Below are 22503 nucleotides of genomic sequence, written 5' to 3'. Positions count from 1 at the left end.
GCGATTTACATGCGGAGCAAAGCAGAGCCTATCCGACTACTCGCATCATTCCGAACCATGCAGGGTGTGTCTCTGCGCGAATCTACAGCTGATAGAAGAACCGGGAGAACAAAGCCGTGTGGTGTGGAAGCACACTGCCTGCAGGTAAGTATCAGCTTTTTTATTTTTCATGGACAATTATTGATTTAACGTGGCCCTATATATATATATATATATATTTCTAAGGGGATTAGACAGGGGATTTTGGAGCACGAGATCGGATTTTGACTCATTGGCGCGGGGTTGCAAGCAACACAAATCGGGGGCTGGGTCGCTGGACTACCCGACGGATTCGGACTACACACAGTTTTTAACATTTCGAATTGTGTCGCAAGACACACGGGAAGAAGAAGGTGAACTCCGGCGGACCTCGGCGGGGAAGGGATGGATGAAGGAACTCGCGCCGGACTTCATCTTTGTCGGAACGTCCGAATCGAGGATCACGACAGGACCAGGTAAGTAAATTTGCCCCACAGTTTCAGTGAGCCTGTATGTGGGGATGTTAATTGTTAGTAAAGTTTTCAGCATTTACTTGGTGTGGGTGCGGGCAATGGAATAGGAGTGGCTACTGAAGGGGGGGGGGGCAGCATTTTAATATTCGTCTCAGGCAGCAAATTTCCTAGAATTGACCCTGTTGCCGCTGCTGATAGTTTGTGCGCTGGCCGGGCCATGGACCTGTTGCTGACCTGGAGCCGGCGCACATAATTAAAGAAGAGGAGCTGCCTGAGGCAGCTGAATAGTGAATACTCAGTTTAATTTTTATGTGCTTGCCACACTGGGGGCTGCCAGGCTATATACTAGAGGGGGCTGGCTATATACTACAGGGGACTGGCTGCCTATATACTAGTGGGAGATGTCTAACTATATACTACAAGGGGCTGGCTATATACTACAGGGAGTGAGCTATATACTATAGGGGGATGGCTATATATTACAGGGAGCTGGCTGTCTATATACTACAGGGGGCTTGCTGGCTGTATACTGGGGAGGTTGTGACCAATGCATTTCCCACCCTAGGCTTAAACTGCAGTCAATAAGTTTTCCCAGTTTTTGGTGGTAAAATTAGGTTTTAGACTTATACTGTACTGGGGTCGGCTTATCCTTGAGTATGTGTGGTATTAACTATAGAAACTGTTAGGGTAGGATTTAAGATATCCTCTTTTAGTGTGTGCTGGCTGTGTTTCTAATCAATAAGCATCTTGTAAGGAATGACTCAGACTACTGCTGATTCAAGTCTCATTTATGCCATTGCCAGGGGCAGATCAGCACTGCGCAAGTTTTATTTGGTTTTACAAGTCTATATAGAAAAATAGGAAAGAAGCAGAAGAGGAGGAGAATACTAATCATAACATCAGAGTTCCCAGCTTATGAAGTCTCTTGAGTCTCTTGGAGAACTTCCCTGCTGTCGCACTTTGACGTCATCAAAGTGAATTTCTGAAATTCTTTAGCCTTGATGTTTTGGGTTGCGGTCCACGATGCCGGCACCATCTTGAGTTCATTGTTTCTATTATAGTACTTTTTATGAAAATAAGACAAGTAGAAATGACAGGATTTGATCAGCTAGGTTTACCTTAACAAAACGACACCCCTCAACGTCTGTTAAACAACTTTTACAAAGTTGGTTAATCCTTTAAGTGTTTCACAGGAGTTAAAACAAAATGAAAGTGTGATTTAGAAACTGTAACTATTGTGGAAAACACATTTAGGGAAAAATTACACATTCACAATGGATTAAATGATGAAATGCTCTGCAAAGTTTGATAACGAATTTCTCCTGAGTGTACCAATATGTGGTGGTGAACTGCTGTATAGGCTCATGGCTGGGTATGAACTGAAAGCAGCGCCTTTAAGAGATAATTCATTTTGGGGGTCTAGAGCTTATTTGTGATATTCTATTAACTACTACAAGGTGGACACAAAGAAAATCATACATTTTTGTTTTGGATTTTTAGCACATTTTTTGGGCTATAATATTTTATCTGTATTCTCTGGTTCACTATGATTACGGTGATACCTTATTTATATAATCTTATCTTTGCCCAATTATACTGAGGTAAACCAATATTGGAGAAAATCACATTTGTTTTAGTATCGTCAACCTTTCTGAGGTATAACTTTCTAAACTGAGGTTTTTCTTTTCAGTTGTATCATTTTGGTATTATTGGTGTTTTAAAACCTTTTATAGGAAGTTTTTCACATTTTTTTAAGCCGTTCACCCTGTTCAATATTGCTTTATATTTATTGTACAGATTGTTAGAATATTTAGAGTTTTTTTAAATACTTTATTTAATTTTTATTAAAAATGATTTCTTTTTTAAATTTTTTTTTCACACAAATGTGTTGGAGTGTGAAACACACTGAGCCTGCTAACCACATGCTCAGTTAGTTACAGAAGGTTCCTTCCAGGAGGCTGAACCTGGCATACAGGGGAGTCAGCAGCCTTGGGGCTTACTCCCTGCCCCCCTCCTATAGTGCATCTTTAGCTGTGCCCCCCACTTTTATTGTGCCCATTTCTCTGCTCCCCGTCTTATTGCCCCTCTTTTGTTGCATAAAAATAAACTATACTCACCTTTCCTCATTCCGTAGCTGCAGACCTGCCTCCTCCTCCACTCCATCTGTACTACAGCATTGATGGTGTCAATGCGCCTGCCAGGCTCTGCTGTGTACAGTCACTCCAGAGACCCAGCAGTGATGCAGAGATCTGATTGCTCTGTGTATCACCATAGCAATTCATCCAACTCGGCTGATTGAGTTGATGTCCTGGGCCATACCTCCCGCTGGGCGTGACAGTGCCCAAAACCCGGGACTCTCCCACTGGATCCGGGACAGTTGAGAGTTATGCATTTATACTTACCTTTGTCCGGAGCTCCTGGTGCCCGCAAGTTGTGGCTAGTTAAGCCTCTGTAGTACACCCCAGTTTCACTGCCCAAGCACCATTGGTACAGTGTATGTGAGGTGAAGCCAATATATAGTACTCACTTGTCTTCCCGTAACGCAAGAGGAGGTGACATCTTGGGATCTGCTGCTGTGAGTCTGATGTGTCTTGTCGGAGTTACATCCAGGATAAGTATAAATATTTTTTTTCTTTAAAGACGATATACAGGTTGATTTGGGACCCTAAACCAAATCCTGTAGTTGGTTTAGAGACCCAAATAGAACTCACAGGTCACCCCACTATAAAATTATGTTATGCAATGGATGTAGGAGTCTATATGTGTGGTATATGGACCAGTATTATCACACATTAGATACAGTGGTGGAACATGTGATTGTACATATACCTTCATGATAAGGATCTGTAGATCTTACAGTGTAGAATGATGATTCCACTCCAGGAAGTACTACAACCACCAGCAGATGTGTGCACTGTTTGTGTTGATGATAGATCCATAAAGAGTAAAATACCTCAAACACCTATAAATATTCTCATGTGGCCATTTCTGGCTTTATGAGTGGCATGGAAATGAGATGCATTTCAGATGTTGTCTGGGGCTGCTCCGGCGCCGGCACATACAAGGGATTCCACAGACAAACATCCAGCAGCCAGTACCTGCTCCCTGCGCATGCGCCCTAGCAGCCTGCTCAGCTTTCTGGCTGCGCCTGCGTACTTCCCGCCTCCTGCAGCCGATGCGCGTGCGCACTTCTGAGGACTGTGTCTTCTATCCAGTGCGGCAGGAAAACCCGCAGCGGCGGCGGGCGGGGAGGAAAGGAAACGGGGGAGGGAGACTGGGAAGAGGGTGGAGGGGGAGAGACAGAGGCGACAGAAATCAGCGGGCAGGAGGATGTGACAATCTGATGGAGCAGATGTAATAACAGCGCTGCCCGGGCCTGGACATCACAAGACAGCAGCGGATAACGGAGCGGCTACACAAGATCGGGGAGAATATGGCAGCTGTCAATGAATGGGACGTGTGGCCTCGTCACGTCTGAGCCATCAATCAGTGCACCTGGAGGATCGCGGGGGTGCCCGGGTCACATGACCTGGCAGAGGAGCTGGCACTGCCACCCTGCAGTGTGTGAGCATCTGAGGGTCCATGTGTACACTGCATCACAGATGAGCTGCACATTGGGTATATAGATCATGTCATTGTAACCCCCTGCGTTATATACGTATCGCCATACGGTTTACGTTAAATAATACCAGTCTTTGGGTTCTGCACGCCGAGATCGTACTGCACAGAGAAGATAATGGTGGTGCATTTCCCCTGACTCCCAGGTGGTTGTAGAGCGTAATACTTTGTACTCACTGGATATACCCTTCACACCATGTAAGACTCCAGGCCGGAACATATCAACCATGGTGGATCTAGCCGAAAGTGCACAGGATGGGAAAAAGACCTTCATTGTTCCAGCCATCAAACCTTTTGATCATTATGACTTTAACAGGGCCAAGGTGGCCAGTAATCTGGCCTGGTTAGTGGCCAAAGCCTTTGGTGCAGGTAAGTTGTCTGTCTCCAGAACATTGAAGCATGTCTGTGGTTACTCAGTGTGGCTTTTCCAAAGTCAATATTCAAGTCTGTAGTATGGAGACGCTGGTGGACAATAAGGCCACATCCTAACAATTCTCACTCACCATAGAGCCTAAGTAGTTGGGTAACTCATAAGGGGCTGCTTCCTCCCTCTGATCAGGGCATAAGTCTGGGTGCCAGCTTTTGTATCCCTGACTACTATGACCCACCCTATTTAGGCCCCATGCACACGACCGTAATGGTGGCCATGATCTAGCTGCCCTTAATCACAGCCACCATTGTGGTCTATGGCACCTGCTCCCAGCACCATGGCCTGACAGACGACCACCCCACAAAACATAGGAATTGTCCTATCTATTTACTAGACCTGCAGCCGCCCGGCTCCTATGGAGAGAAGTGCTCAGCCTACTGCTTCTGTACCAGGACACGTGCTACATCTGGCTACAGCCCCAGCGAGTATACGTTCATGTGCACAGGGCTTTTAAGTAGTGGTTTTGAGGTTGAAAAACATGGCTGCTTTCTTCTAAAAACAGCGCTGCGTCTGACTAAGGCCGCGGTCACACGTACCGCTAGACGTCCATTCATAATGCGACGCTAGCGCACAGGTGTCCCTGGAAACGCATGTGCGTTCGGGACGAGGACCTCCCCCTGTGCGCTAGCATCGAGTTATGACGGACGCTTAGCGGTACGTGTGACCGCGGCCTCAGGTTTGTGGTGGTAATGCAGTTCAGCTGTATAGAAGCTAATGAAGCTTAATTGCAATACCACACTACCGATTGGGAAAAAGCTGCATTAATTGGAATTGGAAGAGTTTGTCAAATGCTGAGAATATAGATATTTTTTGACAATTACCCCCTCTACATAGAGTGTGGCATGTGTTTTACTGGTCCCTCATGCCTTGACATGAAATGCTATAGTGTCTGATTTTGGTGATGGCTGTAGTGTCCTCGACTGTAAGCTATCACAGGAATGTTTATGTAATCCAATCCCATCAGCCTGGGGTAAGTGTTTATCGTGGATGACAGGCTGCACCCTAACCTAGGAGATGCCACCCATGGCAAGATGAACGACACAACTGGAACCTTCTAGTAATAGTAGCTCTAGAGATTCCCTCTATAACCCGGACAAAAACAGAAGTGCTGTTCAAGAATTTATTAATGTAACTAGTGGCACAATTCAGTTTACATGGATTAATAGGATTATAGGTTTAAAGAGAATAAATCTGTGTGTGTCTGGGTGTCTTCAGAGGACGCAGAATAAAGTCTACAAATCTCTTAATAAGAATTGGAGTTGTTTTGTGCAGGTTCTGTTCTCCATGCTGCATTTGGACCTGGACATTGCCTAAATGATAGATGTTATCACGTTGCTCTTTGTGCCCTGGGGTGTTCCCCTGGCCAATCATGGCCAAGGCTAATTGCTAGGGGAGTTCATTTTGGCGAATTGACTGTTCGGCCACCTATACCGCAATATGTACACGCCAGACTTGAACCGGTCCACTCATCTCCATCCAGGATCAAATGAATGTGTTTGAAGGCAATTTTCTTTTTAATGGCCACATGGTAAAAGCAGCATTTTATGGTGTGATGTGGAGTTGGCCATTTGCTTGCTGCATGTAAAGCCAGTGCCAAGCATTAACCCCCTCATTTCATGTGATTATTGCAATAATCAAATGTTCTAAATGAAGCCTTTGAATTCTGTTTACAAATTTTGTTTGTAAACATTGCAAAGCACGTGACACTTGTGTCCAGTCACATGTGTCGCAGTGGACGCGCATCTGCTATTGGGACACCCCTTCCCTGCAACATTCGATTCGTGTTTTAAAATGAAATTCAATTGCTGCGTGTAAATGTAGCCTGCGGGTTTGAGCTACAGTTTTGTTTGAGGTTACATATAATATGCTGCTGTACAGCTCCAGCCTCAGTATTGTTTGTAAATGTCTGCAGAAACTATTAATTATGGTCAAAGTTTCTGTGTCTGCCTCGTTCATCTGAATGGTTATTTAAGAAATTCATCCACAAGCTTCAGAAACAATCCATTTTCAAAGTATGAAATAGAATATTTTAGATAGAAAACTCTGCATCTGCAGAGACCAAAAGACTACCTGCACATACAGTAGAATGGTTGCAAAAATTACAGTGTGATGGGTGTGGGGGTGAAGTCACGCGTCATGTTTTTGGACCATTTTAAATCATGCATTTTTGAATGTTTACCCTGTGTTTGGCTGGTTTTAATCTGTATCACACTTGCCCACACTTCTACAAATGAAGATACACGGGTTCGAAACAGCAAAACACATGGTAAACATTCAAATATGTATACGTTAACAAAGCATTAACAGATGCGTTTTGTAAACGCAATGTTGACAAATTTTTTTTTAAAACACATCCGTTTTTGAACAGTCTTAATTAAGATAATTGGTAAAACCTGTCAAAAACGGATGTATTTTTTAATGGACTGCTTAAAAATGGCCCAAAAACGAGTTAAAAACACCACGTGTGGTGCTGGCCTCAGGGTGATGTCAGACGTGGCACTTTGTCTGCGCTTGCAAACGCAGATAGAGGCACGGCCCGATCGCATTGGCGTTTCTATGGAAACGCCTGTGATCTGGAACGAGCCGGTGTTTTGCATTAAATTAACTTCCATAGAAACGCCGATGTGATCGGGCCGCGGTCCACCCCGGTAGGCGAGGTTTTGTCTGCATTTGCGTTTTCAAACGCAGACAAAACGATGCGTGTGGCACCAGCCTTAGGGTGATGCCACACATGGCGTTTTGAACACGTTTTTGAGCAGTCCGTTAAAAAACGCATCCATTTTTTGTAAATGCGTGCGTTTTTAATTGTGCAAATTCGGAAAACTGGACAAAAACGGATGCGTTTTCAAAAAACAGATGCGGTTTTTAACGGACTGCTCAAAAACGGCCCAAAAACGTGTTCAAAACGCCACATGTGGCATCACCCTTAGGGTGAAGACACACGTGGAGTTTTTAGGCCGTTTTTGAGCAGTCCGTTAAAAAACGCATCCATTTTTGTCCTTTTTTCCGAAATTGCACAAAAGACAAAAACGGATGCGTTTTTAAAAAACTGATGCGTTTTTTAACACATGCATTTTTAACGATGTGAAAACGCACTAACTAAAAACGGCCTAAAAACGCCACCTGTGTCTTCACCCTTAGGCCGGCGCCACACATAGTGCTTTGTCTGCGCTTGCAAACGCATACAAAGTCGCGCCCACCAGGGCGGGCCTCGGCCCGATCGCATCGGCATCTCTATGGAAACGCCTGCGATCGGGAACGAGCCGCCGGTGTTTTGCGTTAATTTAACGCATCCATTATTGAAAAATGTGTTTTTTGACAGGTTTTACCAATTATCTTAAACTGGTCAAAATTTATCTTAAATTTAAACTGGTCAAAAAGCGGATGCCTTTTTAATGGACTGTTTAAAAACGGACCAAAAACGGGTTCAAAACGCCATGTGTGGCATCACCCTCGGGGTACATTTACACAGCGGTATGCATACCGCCGTGTGCTGGAGAGGAGGAGGAGGTGACCCCTCCTCCCTCCATAGAGAATAGGGCCGCACGGCCGCACACACGCCAAAAGGGCACATTCACATGGCCGTCTGCGGGGACGTACATGCGGTCGCAAATTTGCGGCCGCATGTACATCCCCATAGAAGGCAATAGTGGCGCGGCGCAGATGCGGTGCCACACATGTGTGGCACCGATCCGGCCCGCACACCGCAAAAAGATAGAGCATTGTGGCACCGTATCTGCGCCGCGCCGCTATTGCCGTCTATCGGGACGTACATGCGGCCGCAAATTTGCGGCCGCATGTACGTCCCAGCAGATGGCCATGTGAATGTGCCCTCAGAGAAGCTTTTCCTCTTCTGTTTTCAATCCACTCCTGGTTTGGACATCAAAAACTGAAAGTGTGAACACACCCTCACTGGTGCTACCAAAACTAATGAGCAGACACGGGGTGTCTCTCGGACCACGTCTGTCTCTCTATAGCACAATAGCTGACATGTAGTCAGAGATGAGTAATATGTGTATAGTGTTCTCAGGTGCAGTATTATTTATGATCGGCAATGAATAACTATAGGGAACAGAGCGGAGAACTGTCAGTGTTATGTTATACACCGCTCTACCAGCTGATACATGTGTATGTGTGTCACATCATTACAGGGATTTCATAATGAAAAATAATATATGAAAAGATCTATTCATTCTGAAATCTCTGGAAGAAAGTGACTCCTAGTACAGCAGTGATAATGAGGAATGGTTATGTAGATATGTATCTGTGAGCTGGCACCCCTTGTCCTCATGTAAGTGACCATACTAGGGATTTGTATCTTTGTGTGCCTCAGATGTTACATTAAAGGGCTTGTCCAGTTTCAGCAAATTGTTATTTTTTTTTCTATATTGTAAAGTTATATAATTACCCAATATACTTTATGTATCTATTCTACACAATTTTCTAGATCTCTGCTTGCTGTCTTGCTATAGGAATCTTCATCTTTTACTTCCAGTTGATAGAAATCTGTACCTGGTCGTGTGATCACGTGACCAGGGACTGGCGTTTATCCACAGCAAGCAGAGATACAGAGAACTGTGAGGAATTGATACATGGAGCGTATTGGAAAGTTCTACAACTAATTATAGAAACTATAAGATTTGTTTGCAAAAATTGGAGAAGCATATTTATAATATTCAGTGTATGGTCCAGTACTGGGGAGCTGGAAAAAAAAATCTGAATTTGAAATATATATATTTTTTGACGTGTCAAACAATAACAGAAGGATCCCGGCAAGCTCTGTGTAGGAATATGTAGGGCGCTATATAAATAAAGGTATAATTATTAATCCCAGAAGCTGGTTGGTCACAGTGCCCCTTCCTTTGGGCAGAAAGGATGATCACACCAAACATGCTGTGGGCACCATTGGTGGACTTTATTGAAAGAACAAGACAACCATACAGTGCTGTGCTGGTAGGAGGTGAAGATACCATAGTCTGATAATAATTCCTATTCTGACAACCCCTTTAATCACCTGACTATACCAAGACATTGGACATAATACAATCCAAAATGTTCAATTATTCATATTCATCAAACTGGCTGATAAAACTTTAACCACTACAGAGATGGATCTCCCTGTGATTGGGGATAACCTCCTAAATTGGGATGACCCCTTTAAGGGCTCATTCACAAGTCATATGTTTGGTCTATGCACATTACAGATTGCTCCATGTTCCACTGTAGAAGGTGTTGACGAATTGTATGAGTGGGAGAGCACATTGCCCCCTGGTCTGTCTCCTCTGCAGACCATATGCATTTATCAGGTCATTCCTTATGATTGTACGGCTGTCTGAACAAGTCCCAATAATTGTAAATGGCCTGTCAACAATTCTGCTGGTTCATATATTTTTCTGCCTGGACAATCCCAGTTCTGAAGTTTGTCTGATTATAAGTTATTAAGTTTATATATAGTCAAACTGTATTTGTCAATCCCCAAATAATAACAGAATGTCTCTTTAGGTTTAGCTAAAGAAACCACAAAAACTCAGTGGAATGGAATTGTTGACTGGTCATTTCTCTGCCTCGCTCATTGCCCTTGAGAAATATTCTCTTTGTGAGGTCACTCAGCGCTGGAAAGAACATCTTATATTTCCAGCGTTCCATGTCACGTGACCTGCGTGGTTAGCTGTGGGTCCGAGGCAATGCTGCTTTACAGTCTCTGTGCGCTGTATATGTTATGTATGGGAAGTATATAAGAGAAGAACGACGGTTACTATGTTTTCTCCAGTGATTCTGGCTTTAGTTTTACAGATTTATTGCACATGAATATGTAATACAAATCTTTTCCATTCATCTGGATGAGGATGACGGTGTTTTTTTTTTTTTTGCAAGCACCATTCAGATGAACGTACAGTTGTATAAATTTTTGGATGTATACGGTATAATCATTCCTTGAAAATATTCCCTGAATCTATTGCTGTCATGCAAGAAGACGGATGTGATGGTCAGGACGGCCTGCACGCTTTTGTATCATGTTTATTCTAAGGTATCGCCACTTGGGTGCATGAAAAGATCATTATAGTGGCCTGGTGTTAGTGGCAGCAGAATGTGGAAAAAAATAGATTTACGTCTTATGTATTTCATAAATTGAGAATGTTCTCACATGATGCATGTGCACATTGTGGCATGTGCCGTGCGGGCATACCTCCTTGTGATGGAGAGGAGGAGGAGGTGCGGCGCACGGCTGCACACACGCCAAAAGATAGAGCATGCTCTATCTTCTTGCGGTGTGCGGGCCGGATCCGCGCCGCTATTGCCATCTATGGGGACGTACATGCGGCCGTATGTACGTCCCCGCAGACGGCCATGTGAATGTGCCCTAAAGCAGGGGGAAGGTGGGACATACACTGCCGTTGCCCGCTGTACTGTAGCACGGCGGGCACACGGCAGGGCGCGGGGAAAGGAAGAGGAGCGCTGCTCACCCCCGCCCCTCTCCATAGGAACATATGGCGCACGGTGACGTAACACGGGAAAAGAGAGGACATGTCCTTTCTTTTCCCAGACTACGGAGCGGTACGGTGCCGCACGTGCGCCGTGAGCCCATAGAAGTGTATGGGGGACGTATATCGGCCGTATATACATCGCCCATACATGTGTGTGAATGTAGCCTAGGCTACATTCACACGGCCACCTGGGGGGGACGTACGTGCGGCCGCATATAGGTCCCCATAGTAAGGCGGCGCTGATCTTTATGATGGGAGGAGGGGCCACCTCCTCCTCTCCAGCACACATGAATGAACCCTTAAATGTAGTGGTATATGGTGGATGCAGTATAGAGGGGAGGAAATTTTATATTAAAATAAAACTTAAACCCCTCGTTTTCTTTTATTGATAAGAGGGATAGAAATATTGAGATGTGTCTTGAAAATGTCTTTAAACATCCAAAGAAGTTATTTTCCTGTGACAGTTTTAATGATGTTAGATACACTTGTCTGCTGTGATTCTGGCCATGATTGCTACCCACAATATAATGCGCAATGCGTGTCATTTGATGAAAAATTCTGATAACTTAGAGAACCCGTCAGGGCGATTTGGGACACTTAACCACCCACTGGTCCTTATCGACCAGTGATTAGTGTCCTAATGAGCCGCTGTTAAAATAAAAAACGTATATACTTCCAGTGCTCCCCGCACCTGCGTAGTCGCGTAATGAAGCCAGCATACTAAACCCCGGCTTCACTCCACATGCGCCATAGCTGTGTACAGCTCTGGCTTCCCTACATGACTGCACAGGCATTGGGAGCATATGAGATGGGTCCCAGGCTTCTCATTGGACCCATGTCCAATGGGAAGTACAAAGTTGTTTTGCAGATAACATGTCTTTCCATCCTGTCCTCAGCGGAGGCAGTGGTAGGCTACGGGGAGTGGATGAGACGTATTGCATCTCTTCTCCAGCCTTGCTGAGCGGGTATGTCGCTCAGCAGGGGGGGGACCAGGTGATGTCACTGTCCTTATAAGGACATTGACATCACTTGGGAAATCCCCCTTACATTGGCAGCAGTCAAATCACAGACAATATGGGGGTGGGAGTCATAGGGCGACATATGCTCATACAGTGGGATGCGCCTGTGCCATATGTTGTAAGGACATGTCAGGAATTCGCCCAACGTGTCCTTGCAACGTATGGCAAAAACAATGTGTGAACCCAACCTTGGGATCAACTACAATGTGTGCATTATATGTTATATCATTATATGTTCTCAATTTTGTAGCAGTTTTAACCTCTGCACACTAAGCTAATGAGAGGAGAACAGCTGCTGCAATATATTTTATAAGCCGTGATTGGGATAAATGGAGTCTAGCTAATACAGCCCATGAGGTTTTTGTTTTAAATGATGAACAATCCCTTTAAACTGCAAGGGCTATTGTTGGTAGGAGTGACCCACTTGGAGAAGTCCTACTATAAGAAGTAATAAAATATAAATCCTCAATTAGTTTTGGGTTGTGACGTTGTCTGGCTGTTGGAATGTTAATGTTATTGCATACTATATATTGGGTCCTGGAGCGCAGGTTACAGGCTCATGTTGTAGCATGTCCTCAGTCAGTCTCGGATCACCCCATACAGCATAGACATGAACACGGAAGATGAACCAGAGAGGGAAATATGTCCTGAAATTCTTCTGTAGTGAATGAGTCAGAGGAGCTCTTCTTCAGCAGGAGCCGTGTAATGCCGCCTAATCTGCGCTGACAGATATATATGTAATTACTGTGAAAGCCTCTGTGCAAATCGCACTACTAAAGAAAAATTCGTCAGTACAACATTATCCAGAAAATGTAATCAGTAATTATTTAACCACTTTATTCAATTTCTTTTAAAAAGAAATGATCCACTTATGACGTGTCACAGAGGTGACTTATAGAGCGCAGGATGTATTTGTTTCTTCTGGTGCAGTGCAGTGCGTCCATACCTGCTTAGGCCTCATGCACACGGCTGTATGGTCTTTTCTGCTCTGTATATACGGCTGTATTCTGGCCTTAAATTTGAGACCGAATGGTATTGGACCGTATCCCTATAAAATGATGGCTGGCTGACAGATTGCACCTCCCCCTGTTTCTGGATACTGCACGTATATACAGAAGCATACGGTGCACAACTTTATGCAGCACGCATTTAGCCCGTATTTTATACCTTCCCATTGACTTCTGCGAGCTGTGCAGAAAAGAAATAAGGTGGAAAATAGGACAAGCTCTATATTTCTATACATACCGCTCACACAGTGGACAGTATAGCCATGTACATGGATGGCCGTATTGCCCATTGGAATTCATGGGTTCATGTCCTGGCCGCATATACAGCCATTTATATTAGTTCTCTAAATGTCTGTGTGAATGGGGCGTTAAAGGCAACCTTTCAGGACAATTTGGGACCCTAAACTGACTACAGGTCCTCGTAGACCTTTTGTTTGGTGTCCCAATTTTTTTCTTTGCCTGTGGCCTCTATTAATAAAAAAAAGTTTATACCTACCTAGAAATGCACAGTGAATCCAGGGTGTCACAGAGGTGACTTATAGAGCGCAGGATGTATTAGTTTCTTCTGATAAAGTGATTTGCCTCTATACCTGCTTAGGCCTCATGCACAAGTTCATATGGTCTTTTCTGTTTTGTGTATACGTCTGTATTCTGGCCATAAATACGAAGCATATGGCAACGTATTGTACCATATCCGTATAAAAATGATGGATGGCTGACTATTGGCTGGAAGACAGAATGCACCTTCCACAGGTCCTGGATGCTGCACGTATATATGGCAGCATACGGCGCACAACTGTGGCCACTATGAAAGTAATGTTTCTGCCTACCTAGAAATTTCTGATAAGGCAGCGTACACCCCAGTAGAACAGTGGATCCAGGGCTACGCCGGCTTCCCTGAATGGCACAGCTCTAGACTGAGGTAAGTATATGAATGTGTTTTTTTAATTGTATGTCCGGGCAGAAATAATGTATGGTGATATGGAACACTAAACCACAGGACAGGTGGATACTTGTCCCAAATTGCCTGTGACCCATTCCCTATAAGTGTGCGCATCTTCAGCATATTAACCAAGGAGTAGAAGGGCTGAGAAATAAGATTTGTGTGTTGGCTACATGTCCCTACCTATAGCTTGTGTGGATACTACACAGGCTTCATAGGAAGGTAGGTCCTTCATAGTATGATGTGACCTTCAGAAATATTGGGGGATTATCATGGTGCTATACAGTTTAGCTACAGTAGTTCTGAAACTCCTCTATAATGCTGTGAGTAACATTCATATGAACTGTGGTCAAGCTGGAGTATGTGTCCAACACATGGACGGTTTTTCCCTTGGTTCTTCATGTAGATATCCAGCTCTAGTGCGCAGAATCTTCTCTCTAGTCCAGACTCTGTTCAAAATCATACATTTGCTATTTACTATTGCAGTTATCCCCAATATCTTATTTCTGTGACATACTTGAATATTTATTTATTTTTTTTAATTCAAAGATTTTCTTATCATTTATTATTTTATTCCATCTCATTGTTCAACAGACACTTGCTGAACACAGTTGTCTGGTTATACTAAACTGTGGTACAAATTGACATAAGTAGACCCATCTGAATCAAAACATATCAGAGTTCACTTTCATTATATGAATTATTAGTATAGTTAGTAAATCCTTAGGTTACAATCCAGAGCAATGTATGTATGAAAGCCTCTGCACCTCTGTGCGGGTTTACATTCTAATCACTGGCACAATCCTCTCCTCCTCGTGTACATGTTTAATGGGTGTCTGATATAAAAGTAGTGTATCTATGCGTCTCTATATACCATATCCTCTGCCTGACATTTATAGTTATAGAAGTAAAATCCTAAAATATCCACCATTTTTAGCCTTGGGCCGTGTCCATGTATGATGTAGGCTCAGTGGGTGACTACGCTATGATGTACATTATCAGCAATGGATGTGATTTAGTAAAATTTCTTCTACCTGCGTCTCGAAAAACTCACAGCGCAAATTGACAGGTCACTTTATCCTGTAATTTCTCCCTTTCAACCTCTGCAATAATAGGAGGGCTATAGCAGCAAATGCCACTTGTTTCGGATGTTTTTATAGGCTTTTGAGGAGACTGTCCTGCCTTCAGGTCTGGTCATACTTGTCCTATTGGATACAACGGCTGCTGTAGACTGTAAACTAGTTTCCATTGCCTATTTTTCTATGTAACTAATGTTCGGTAGATTTTTGGAGCCGCAGCAAAAATAAGTCTACTGATGTGAATGAGAGTTATTTATGTACTTTTTTTTCAAAGTGTTTGAAATCTTGTCTGAAATGCTGTTATTGGATGAAGCATGATGGAAAATGAGGTTACCTATAAATATGACGGATAAGACCTACATTGTGAGTTCACTTCTCTGAAGCCTGCACAAAACTTTCCTACATGTATCCTGTGTCTCGATGGTTCTGTTAACAGCAACTGGATTCTTAAAATGTTCTAGGAGACTTCATGTTCCCGGCTTCATGCTGTTTTATGCCTTTTATTATTGTGGGGACCAAGGTTTATCTGTGTTCGGTTTCCCAATGTCAACCTGACCTTTTGGACATTTGTGATGACATATATTGAGGAAACACTGTCGCTTCTAATGCTGCAAGAACCCCTTTAAAAAGGTTCTATATACAACTGAAGACCATTGGTGGAGGTGCTGGATGTTGTATCCCTGCTAAGCAATTACTTATGATGTGTCTTCTGCATAGGCCATTAGTAGAATAGGGGCCTGTCACGTAGAAAAGGCAACTTTTTTTTCTGACCATTTTCATCTGTAGGTTTCAATCTGTTTTTGGTTTACGAACATTGATGCAAAATGCTGAACAGATGCTGTTGTAGAGCAGGAGGAGCTGAGTAGTATGTGCAGTGTGGCCGAACTGCAGACAGCCTGTTGTAGAGCAGGAGAAGCTGTGCAGATTGTTCACTGCATTTTCATTGTGTGAGGTTAGTTTGGATCAGTAGACGTAATTTGGGGACATCCTTTTACTTGGATCTTCATATTGGAAGTAGCTGCTGTTGTCTGGATGACATGTCTGTGTGCAGAGATTAGAAATAAAATAAAAGGTTGTTTGGAAGCAATGGAAGGTTGATAATTCGGATTACTTGTCCAGAGGTGACAATTCTTATGGTAGCTGGTGTACATGTTAGTTTTAAACAAATTAGTAACTTAAGTTGTATTCTTAGCACAACCTTTATCAGCTATACCCTGGCTTGGTGATAAGTACATGGTCAGTGACAATGGTTAGCACCCACTCACATTATACTGCTACTTATATCCTGTCTGATCGGAGCTGTAGTGATGCATAAGGTAAGCCGATTTGGGTATCCCCTGTCTGCAGAAGCCCCATAATGTTGGATATCGGCTAATGGTACAATAGACCCTTTTCTTGGGATGCCAGCTGTTGGGCACGAATCACCCTTCCTACAGATAAGTCGTAAGGTATCATCTTGGCTCATCTTTTCCATAGACTTGGTTGAAGATCAAAAAAGAAAAAGAATTAGTTTGCATATGAAGTTTTGGCTCTGTCATAGTAGGAGGAGTGGTGGATCTATGGCTCGATGGACACCAGTGCTTCCTGATGGCGCTCACTGGCTGGTGCTGGAGTCTGTCAGGTTCAAATACTGGACTCCCAATTGAACCCCCACCACAATTTTTTTTATTCTGGCTCAAGTGTACTTAAGAAAAATAAGTTTTATATATTCTTTGCATTGGGAAGTCTGACCAGTGTATTTTTTTTATTTATTTATTATTATTTTCAGAAAATATCCCAGAGGAACTTCAAGAGCCTTTCTATACGGATCAGTATGACCAGGAGCATATGAAGCCGCCTGTGGTGAACCTTCTCCTTTCTGCAGACTTGTACTGTCGAGCAGGGAGCCTTATTCTTAAGAGTGATACAGCCAAACCTCTTCTGGGGCACGATGCTGTCATCCAAGCCTTGGCACAGCGTGGGCTCTATGTGACGGACCATGAAAAGCTGGTGACTGAGCGAGACCTTAGAAAGAAGCCCATTCAGATGGTAAGAAAACATCGTGTTATCTGTAAATAAAATAAATCCTCCAAATATAGGGCATCAGGCAAGATTCTTGATGTGTAGCTCAATTTATTCCACGTTTGTGAATGTCATTTCTATTGTTAAGTGACGGGCAGTAAATAATGGAGAGTCTTATATCTGGTATCGTATTGTCCGCTGTGCTGGGTACACTTCTCCTATGTCGGACCCTAATAAAGGGGCTCATTGTCTGAAGCTGTCCATGTCTGCTAGGATGGATTCTGATATAATGGTCTCTTTATTTTCAGCTGGGTGAAACCTTGTTTAATATGTGTTACAATTGACCCCAATGATGTGGCCAAACATAAGGTTATATTTATACTGCATCTATTCACATTAAAGGGACTGTCCACGTTTAGCAAATAATTGATATTGTTTACTTCCTGTGCATAAAGACCGGTCCCTGGTCTGTGACATTACACAGGTGCACGGCTTGTTATATCCCTGGTCATGTGATGTCACACAGGTGCATGGCTTGTAAATATCACAGAGAGTAAACCGAGCCGTGTGCTATAACAAGCCGTGCACCTGTGTGACATCACATGACCAACGGCAGGTTACATGGGATGTAAACAATGAAGCTTCCTGTTGACTGACTTTAACCCCCTTAAGGACGCAGCCTGTTTGCAGGTTAAGGCTCGCAACTTTTTTTTTAAATTTGACCAGTGTCTCTTCCTGTGGTAATAACTTTTGAACACTGTTACTTATCAAAGCGATTCTGAGATAGTTTTTTTCCCCACATGTTGTACTTCATTTTAGTGGTAAATTTTGGCTGATAAGTTTTGCGTTTATTTACAAAAAAAAGAAAAAAATGATGAATTTTTAGAAAAATTTGCCATTTTCGAAATTCAAAATCACCGCGTTTTCAGGCAGATAGATTTACCACCTAAATAACTTGCAGAATAACATTTCCCATTTGTCTACTTTTCATTTTCATAATTTTTGAAATGTTTGGATAATTTATTTTGACGTCACGCGGCCTACAAATCAGATAGCGATTTTCCGTATTTTCGGAATTGACTATTTTGGGGATAAATACAGTTTGAAATCAAATTTTACATATTTAGCAACAAAACCCCCTATATAACCAACCCATTTTCAAATCTGCACCCCACAAACTATCAGAAACAGCACTTACAAAAATTGTTAACCCCTTGAGATCTTCATAGTAATTGAATCAAAATGGCGGTGAAATTTAGAATGGTCAAATTTTGTCGGTTATACGTTCATTTAGCCCTAAAATTTACACATTTCCAAAAGATAAAAAGAGAAAACTCACCATAAAATTTGTTCTACAATTTCCCCTGAGTGCAGCGACCCCCCACATGTGGACATTACTTGTGTTATGGGGGCACAGCGAGGCGCAGAAGGGAAGGAGCACCCTGCAGCTGCCAGGATTTTAGTTTTCTGGTTGCCCCCTTTTGAAGGCTATAAAATGTTCGCTTTTCCGTTATTGGGGCCATGTGACGGCATTTTTTTTGCGGGACAAGATGCTTTTTCCAGTGTTACCATTTTGGGGTTGGTATCACCTATTGTTGAAAATTTTGGAACTTTTTTTTGAGGTCATGAGTAGAAAAGCATCAATTCTGTACTGGATTTTTTACTTTTTTTTTTTTTGGTGTTCACCGTATAGCCTAATAATCCTGTTATCTTTATTATATGGGTCGATACGATTACGGAGATACCAGACATGAATATTTTTTCTTATGTTTTACTAAATTTGCCAAATAAAACCCTAATGTGGGGAAAAATCTATCATTTTTGCATCGCTGTCTTCCAAGTGGCATAACATTGTTACGTTTTTGGCTACAGAGCTGGTTGATAGCTTGTTTTTTGCGGGACATGTTGTTCTTTGCAACAATATCATTCTGGAGTACATATGTTTTGTTGATCACTTTTTATTGCATTTTTAGTGGGATATAATAGGTAAAAATCATAATTTTTGGCGGGTTTTTGACGTTTTTTTTTACGGCGTTCATCATATGGGTTCAATAGTTATTTAGTTTTATTCTACGGATTGTTACGGACGCAGTGATACTATATATGTGGGGTTTGTGTTATGATTTAGACTTTTTTGAGCGTTATATGTCTCTTTATATGTTTTGGGGCTTATGGGCATTTTTAGTGATTTATAAAGTAATTTTTTATTGAAAAACATTATTTTGTACATTTTTTACATGATCCACCATGGGATATGAACAAGCAATCATCTGATTGCTTGTTCTTGATAATACTCTGCAATACTAATGTATTGCAGGGTATTATCAGTGCCAGCCTATGCAGATGCATAGGCTGACACTTTGCCTTTAAGATGACGTCACAGACGCCATCTTAAAGGTAAACCCTCCAGGCTTCTCTGGGGTCCCGATCGGACCCCAGGAGGAGCCAAAACAGCGATCGCCCCCCCCCCCCCCCCGAAAACGGTGCGGGGGGGCCGATCGTGGGGTAAAGACCCCCAGAAGGCAAGTCAACGCGACCGCGGCATTTAACGGGTTAAACACCCGCGATCGGAGCCCACTCCGACCGCGGGTGTTAGCCGGGGATGTCAGCGGTAAAGTACCGCTGAAATCCCGCGGCTAACGATGCCGGTTCGGCTGCTATGTAGCGCTGAACCGGCATCTGCTCTGCGCCGTAGCTGTTCTGCGCTGAGCGCTAATCGTCGGAAGCTGCGCAGTACAGCTACGGCGCGGAGCGCTAAGGGGTTAAGCAGAGATGTAGAAAAATATGAGGAACTCATACAGAAAGTGCCATATATACTTGAGTATAAGCCCCATTTTTTAGCACAAAAACCCCTAACTTTGTGTAGTATGTACTTACCTTTCTGACGCACCCGCAGGTCTTCTTCTGTCTTCAGCTCAGCCTTTGGGTCTCTGTGCGCTGCGTCTCACACACCATGACGTCAGCTGCTTGCCGACATCATAGTGTGAGCGCCGCCATCTTCACACACTCTGTCAGCAAGCGGCCAACGTCATGGTATATGCAACAGCAACGTGCAGAGACCTGAAGATGGAGCCCGAGCTGAAGCGCGCTGGCTATGTACGAGGGGGGCAGGCTACAACAGAATTGCACAAATATCTGTGACTTTTTGTTGTAACATTTAGAAGAAAGGTAGTGATAAGTGATTTCATGGGCCCCAAACAAAGGCTCAGGGGTTCATTGTTTGCAGTTGTTAGTGCTGAGCTGCAAACAGAGGCAGCAATAAGACCTACGCTGAGGGCGATGGAAACCCCAGCCCTGTGTAGGAGCCGTAGAGATGCGTCTGTCTGCATACTAACTGTTGAAACAATGAATAGCACACGGACATAAAAGGTTTGTGTAGACTGAATTCATTTGGTACTTTTGGAGTTGTTGTGCTGTTGAATGCCATTTCATGTAGATGACTGGAGATGCTCTTTGCTTTGGATTAAAATAAGGGGAAAAAAATGCAATAAAAACCCAAATCTGAACCAGCCATAAACATGCAGGTGTACGTTTTGGGATAAATTCCCAATATACACTGCTTTCAAATGTGGCCTTGACATGGCGGTTTAGGGGTTATTTGTTTCTTTAAATACTCTATTGAATCTGACTGTTTCTATGTGTATATACAGATATATATTAGATGCGCTATTGGCTTCTGGCTGAGTCTGAATATTATAAAATAAAGTACCAGGTCCATTTATGTATTGAAGAACATTCTGATCCGTAGATTTGCTCTGACAAGTGTGTGGTTACCATGGAAACCTTTTTAGTGATCCGTGTTCCTCATCTCCTATAGTTTTGTGGGCATCTTGACATTTCCAGGGTATTATTTATGTGATATATTTATGCAGAGTAATGTTATTGTAGCAATGGTTTCTCAGTATTAGATGATAATCTGTAATGCTCCTGGACTGGCAGATATAGATGTATAGATATAGATGGGTATATATATCATAGAGGTGAAACTCACCTTTAAGAACCGGTGATATCCACTATTAAATGTGTTTCTTACTGCAAGAAAATCTAAATCAAAATCCATCATGATAAACCAGGGACACTTACTCATAGATCCAGGAACCAGGACTGTGGTAATCTTCTTATATGATCCTTCTAAAATCAACTTTTAAAGTTATGCTAATGAGCCTCAGTGATACAAAGCGCAGAGCAGGTCTCCCTTCCCCCTGCACTTCCTGCTGCTGCTGGATTATACAGGCAGAGGGAGGGGAAGACATGCTCTCCTCATTGTAACAGTGTGTGACGCTGCAATACTGACGGGCTCTGAATACACCCAACAGAGCCCTTCAGGCTCATTACCATAATGTTAAAAGTTTATTTTAGAAGGAACGATGCCATGGATAACGACTAATACGTTTACCACAGTCAGAGTGCCTGAATCTATCAGTAAGTGACCCTTGATTTTGATTTCCTTTAACAGTGGATAACTTTGGTTCAGTGGCACCTAGAAACACAAATCCTGATGTGATATTAACCCCTTAACGACCGGCTCTTTTGTTTTTTCATTTCCATTTTTCACTCCCCACTCCCAAAATCTATAACTTTTTTTTCTTTTTACACGCTTGTGATGCTTTGTGATGGCTTGTTTTCTGCGTAACAAATTGCACTTCATAGTGACGGCATTTAATATTCCATGGCGTGTACTGGGAAGCGGGAAAAAAATTCTGAATGCAGTGAAAATGGTGAAAAACCGCATTTGTGCCATTGTCTTGTGGGCTTGAATTTTACAGCTTTTGAACGCAGTGAAAACCCGTTATTATATTTTGATAGATCGGCCATTTTCAGACGTGGCAATACCTAATGTGTTTGTGATTTTTACTGTTTATTTATTTTTATATCAGTTCTAGGTAAAGGGGGGGGGGGGTTACATTTTTAGTTTTTTTTTTTAAATTAATTTATTTTTAACTTTTTTTTTTGACATTTTTACTATTTTTCAGACTCCCTAGGGTACTTTAACACTAGGTTGTCTGATTGATCCTATCATATACTGCCATACTACAGTATGGCAGTATATGGGGATTTTCCTCCTCATTCATTACAATGTGCTGGTAGCACATTGTAATGAAGGGGTTAACACGAGTCAGCCTCGGGTCTCCGGAAGACCCAAGGCTGTCATGGTGACGGATGGCCGCTCCCCGATGACATCATGTTGCCGCCATCTTTTTGAAGTTGCTGGTGGCGATCGACGGGAAAACACCCAATATGCAATATGCAGCAAAGACTTATCCGCTATGGAGGGGCTCAGCCTGTGAGCCCTCTCCATGCATTGGGAGCCGGCCCACGCCGTACTACTACGGCGCGCGTCGGTATCGGCAATGTGTCATTCTCCTCTTAACTTTGACACCATAACTGTGTTTGCTGCCATTTTGTCTATATCTGTACACATACTATCTC

The 22503-nt window shown here is 43.0% G+C and overlaps 1 protein-coding gene across 2 annotated transcripts in view; it reads left to right on the top strand.

Annotated features, from left to right (window-relative positions):
- Positions 1-3735: 3735 nt before the first annotated feature.
- The window catches only part of CAMSAP2 (calmodulin regulated spectrin associated protein family member 2), a 60882-nt gene continuing 42114 nt past the window's right edge, over positions 3736-22503 (top strand). Inside the window, exons 1-2 of one of the 2 annotated variants that reach the window (XM_072127895.1) lie at positions 3736-4478; positions 16841-17100. In XM_072127895.1, coding sequence (XP_071983996.1) covers positions 4337-4478; positions 16841-17100 — 402 coding nt within the window. In that variant the 5' untranslated portion in view covers positions 3736-4336. The remainder of the gene's footprint in view (positions 4479-16840; positions 17101-22503) is intronic. The other variant, XM_072127896.1, reaches the window with a different exon arrangement.

The sequence above is a fragment of the Engystomops pustulosus genome, chromosome 10 (assembly GCF_040894005.1).
Source record: "Engystomops pustulosus chromosome 10, aEngPut4.maternal, whole genome shotgun sequence".
Taxonomy (NCBI): domain Eukaryota; kingdom Metazoa; phylum Chordata; class Amphibia; order Anura; family Leptodactylidae; genus Engystomops; species Engystomops pustulosus.
Note: the sequence above shows the minus strand (reverse complement) of the source record. Positions and strands in the feature narration are given on the sequence as shown.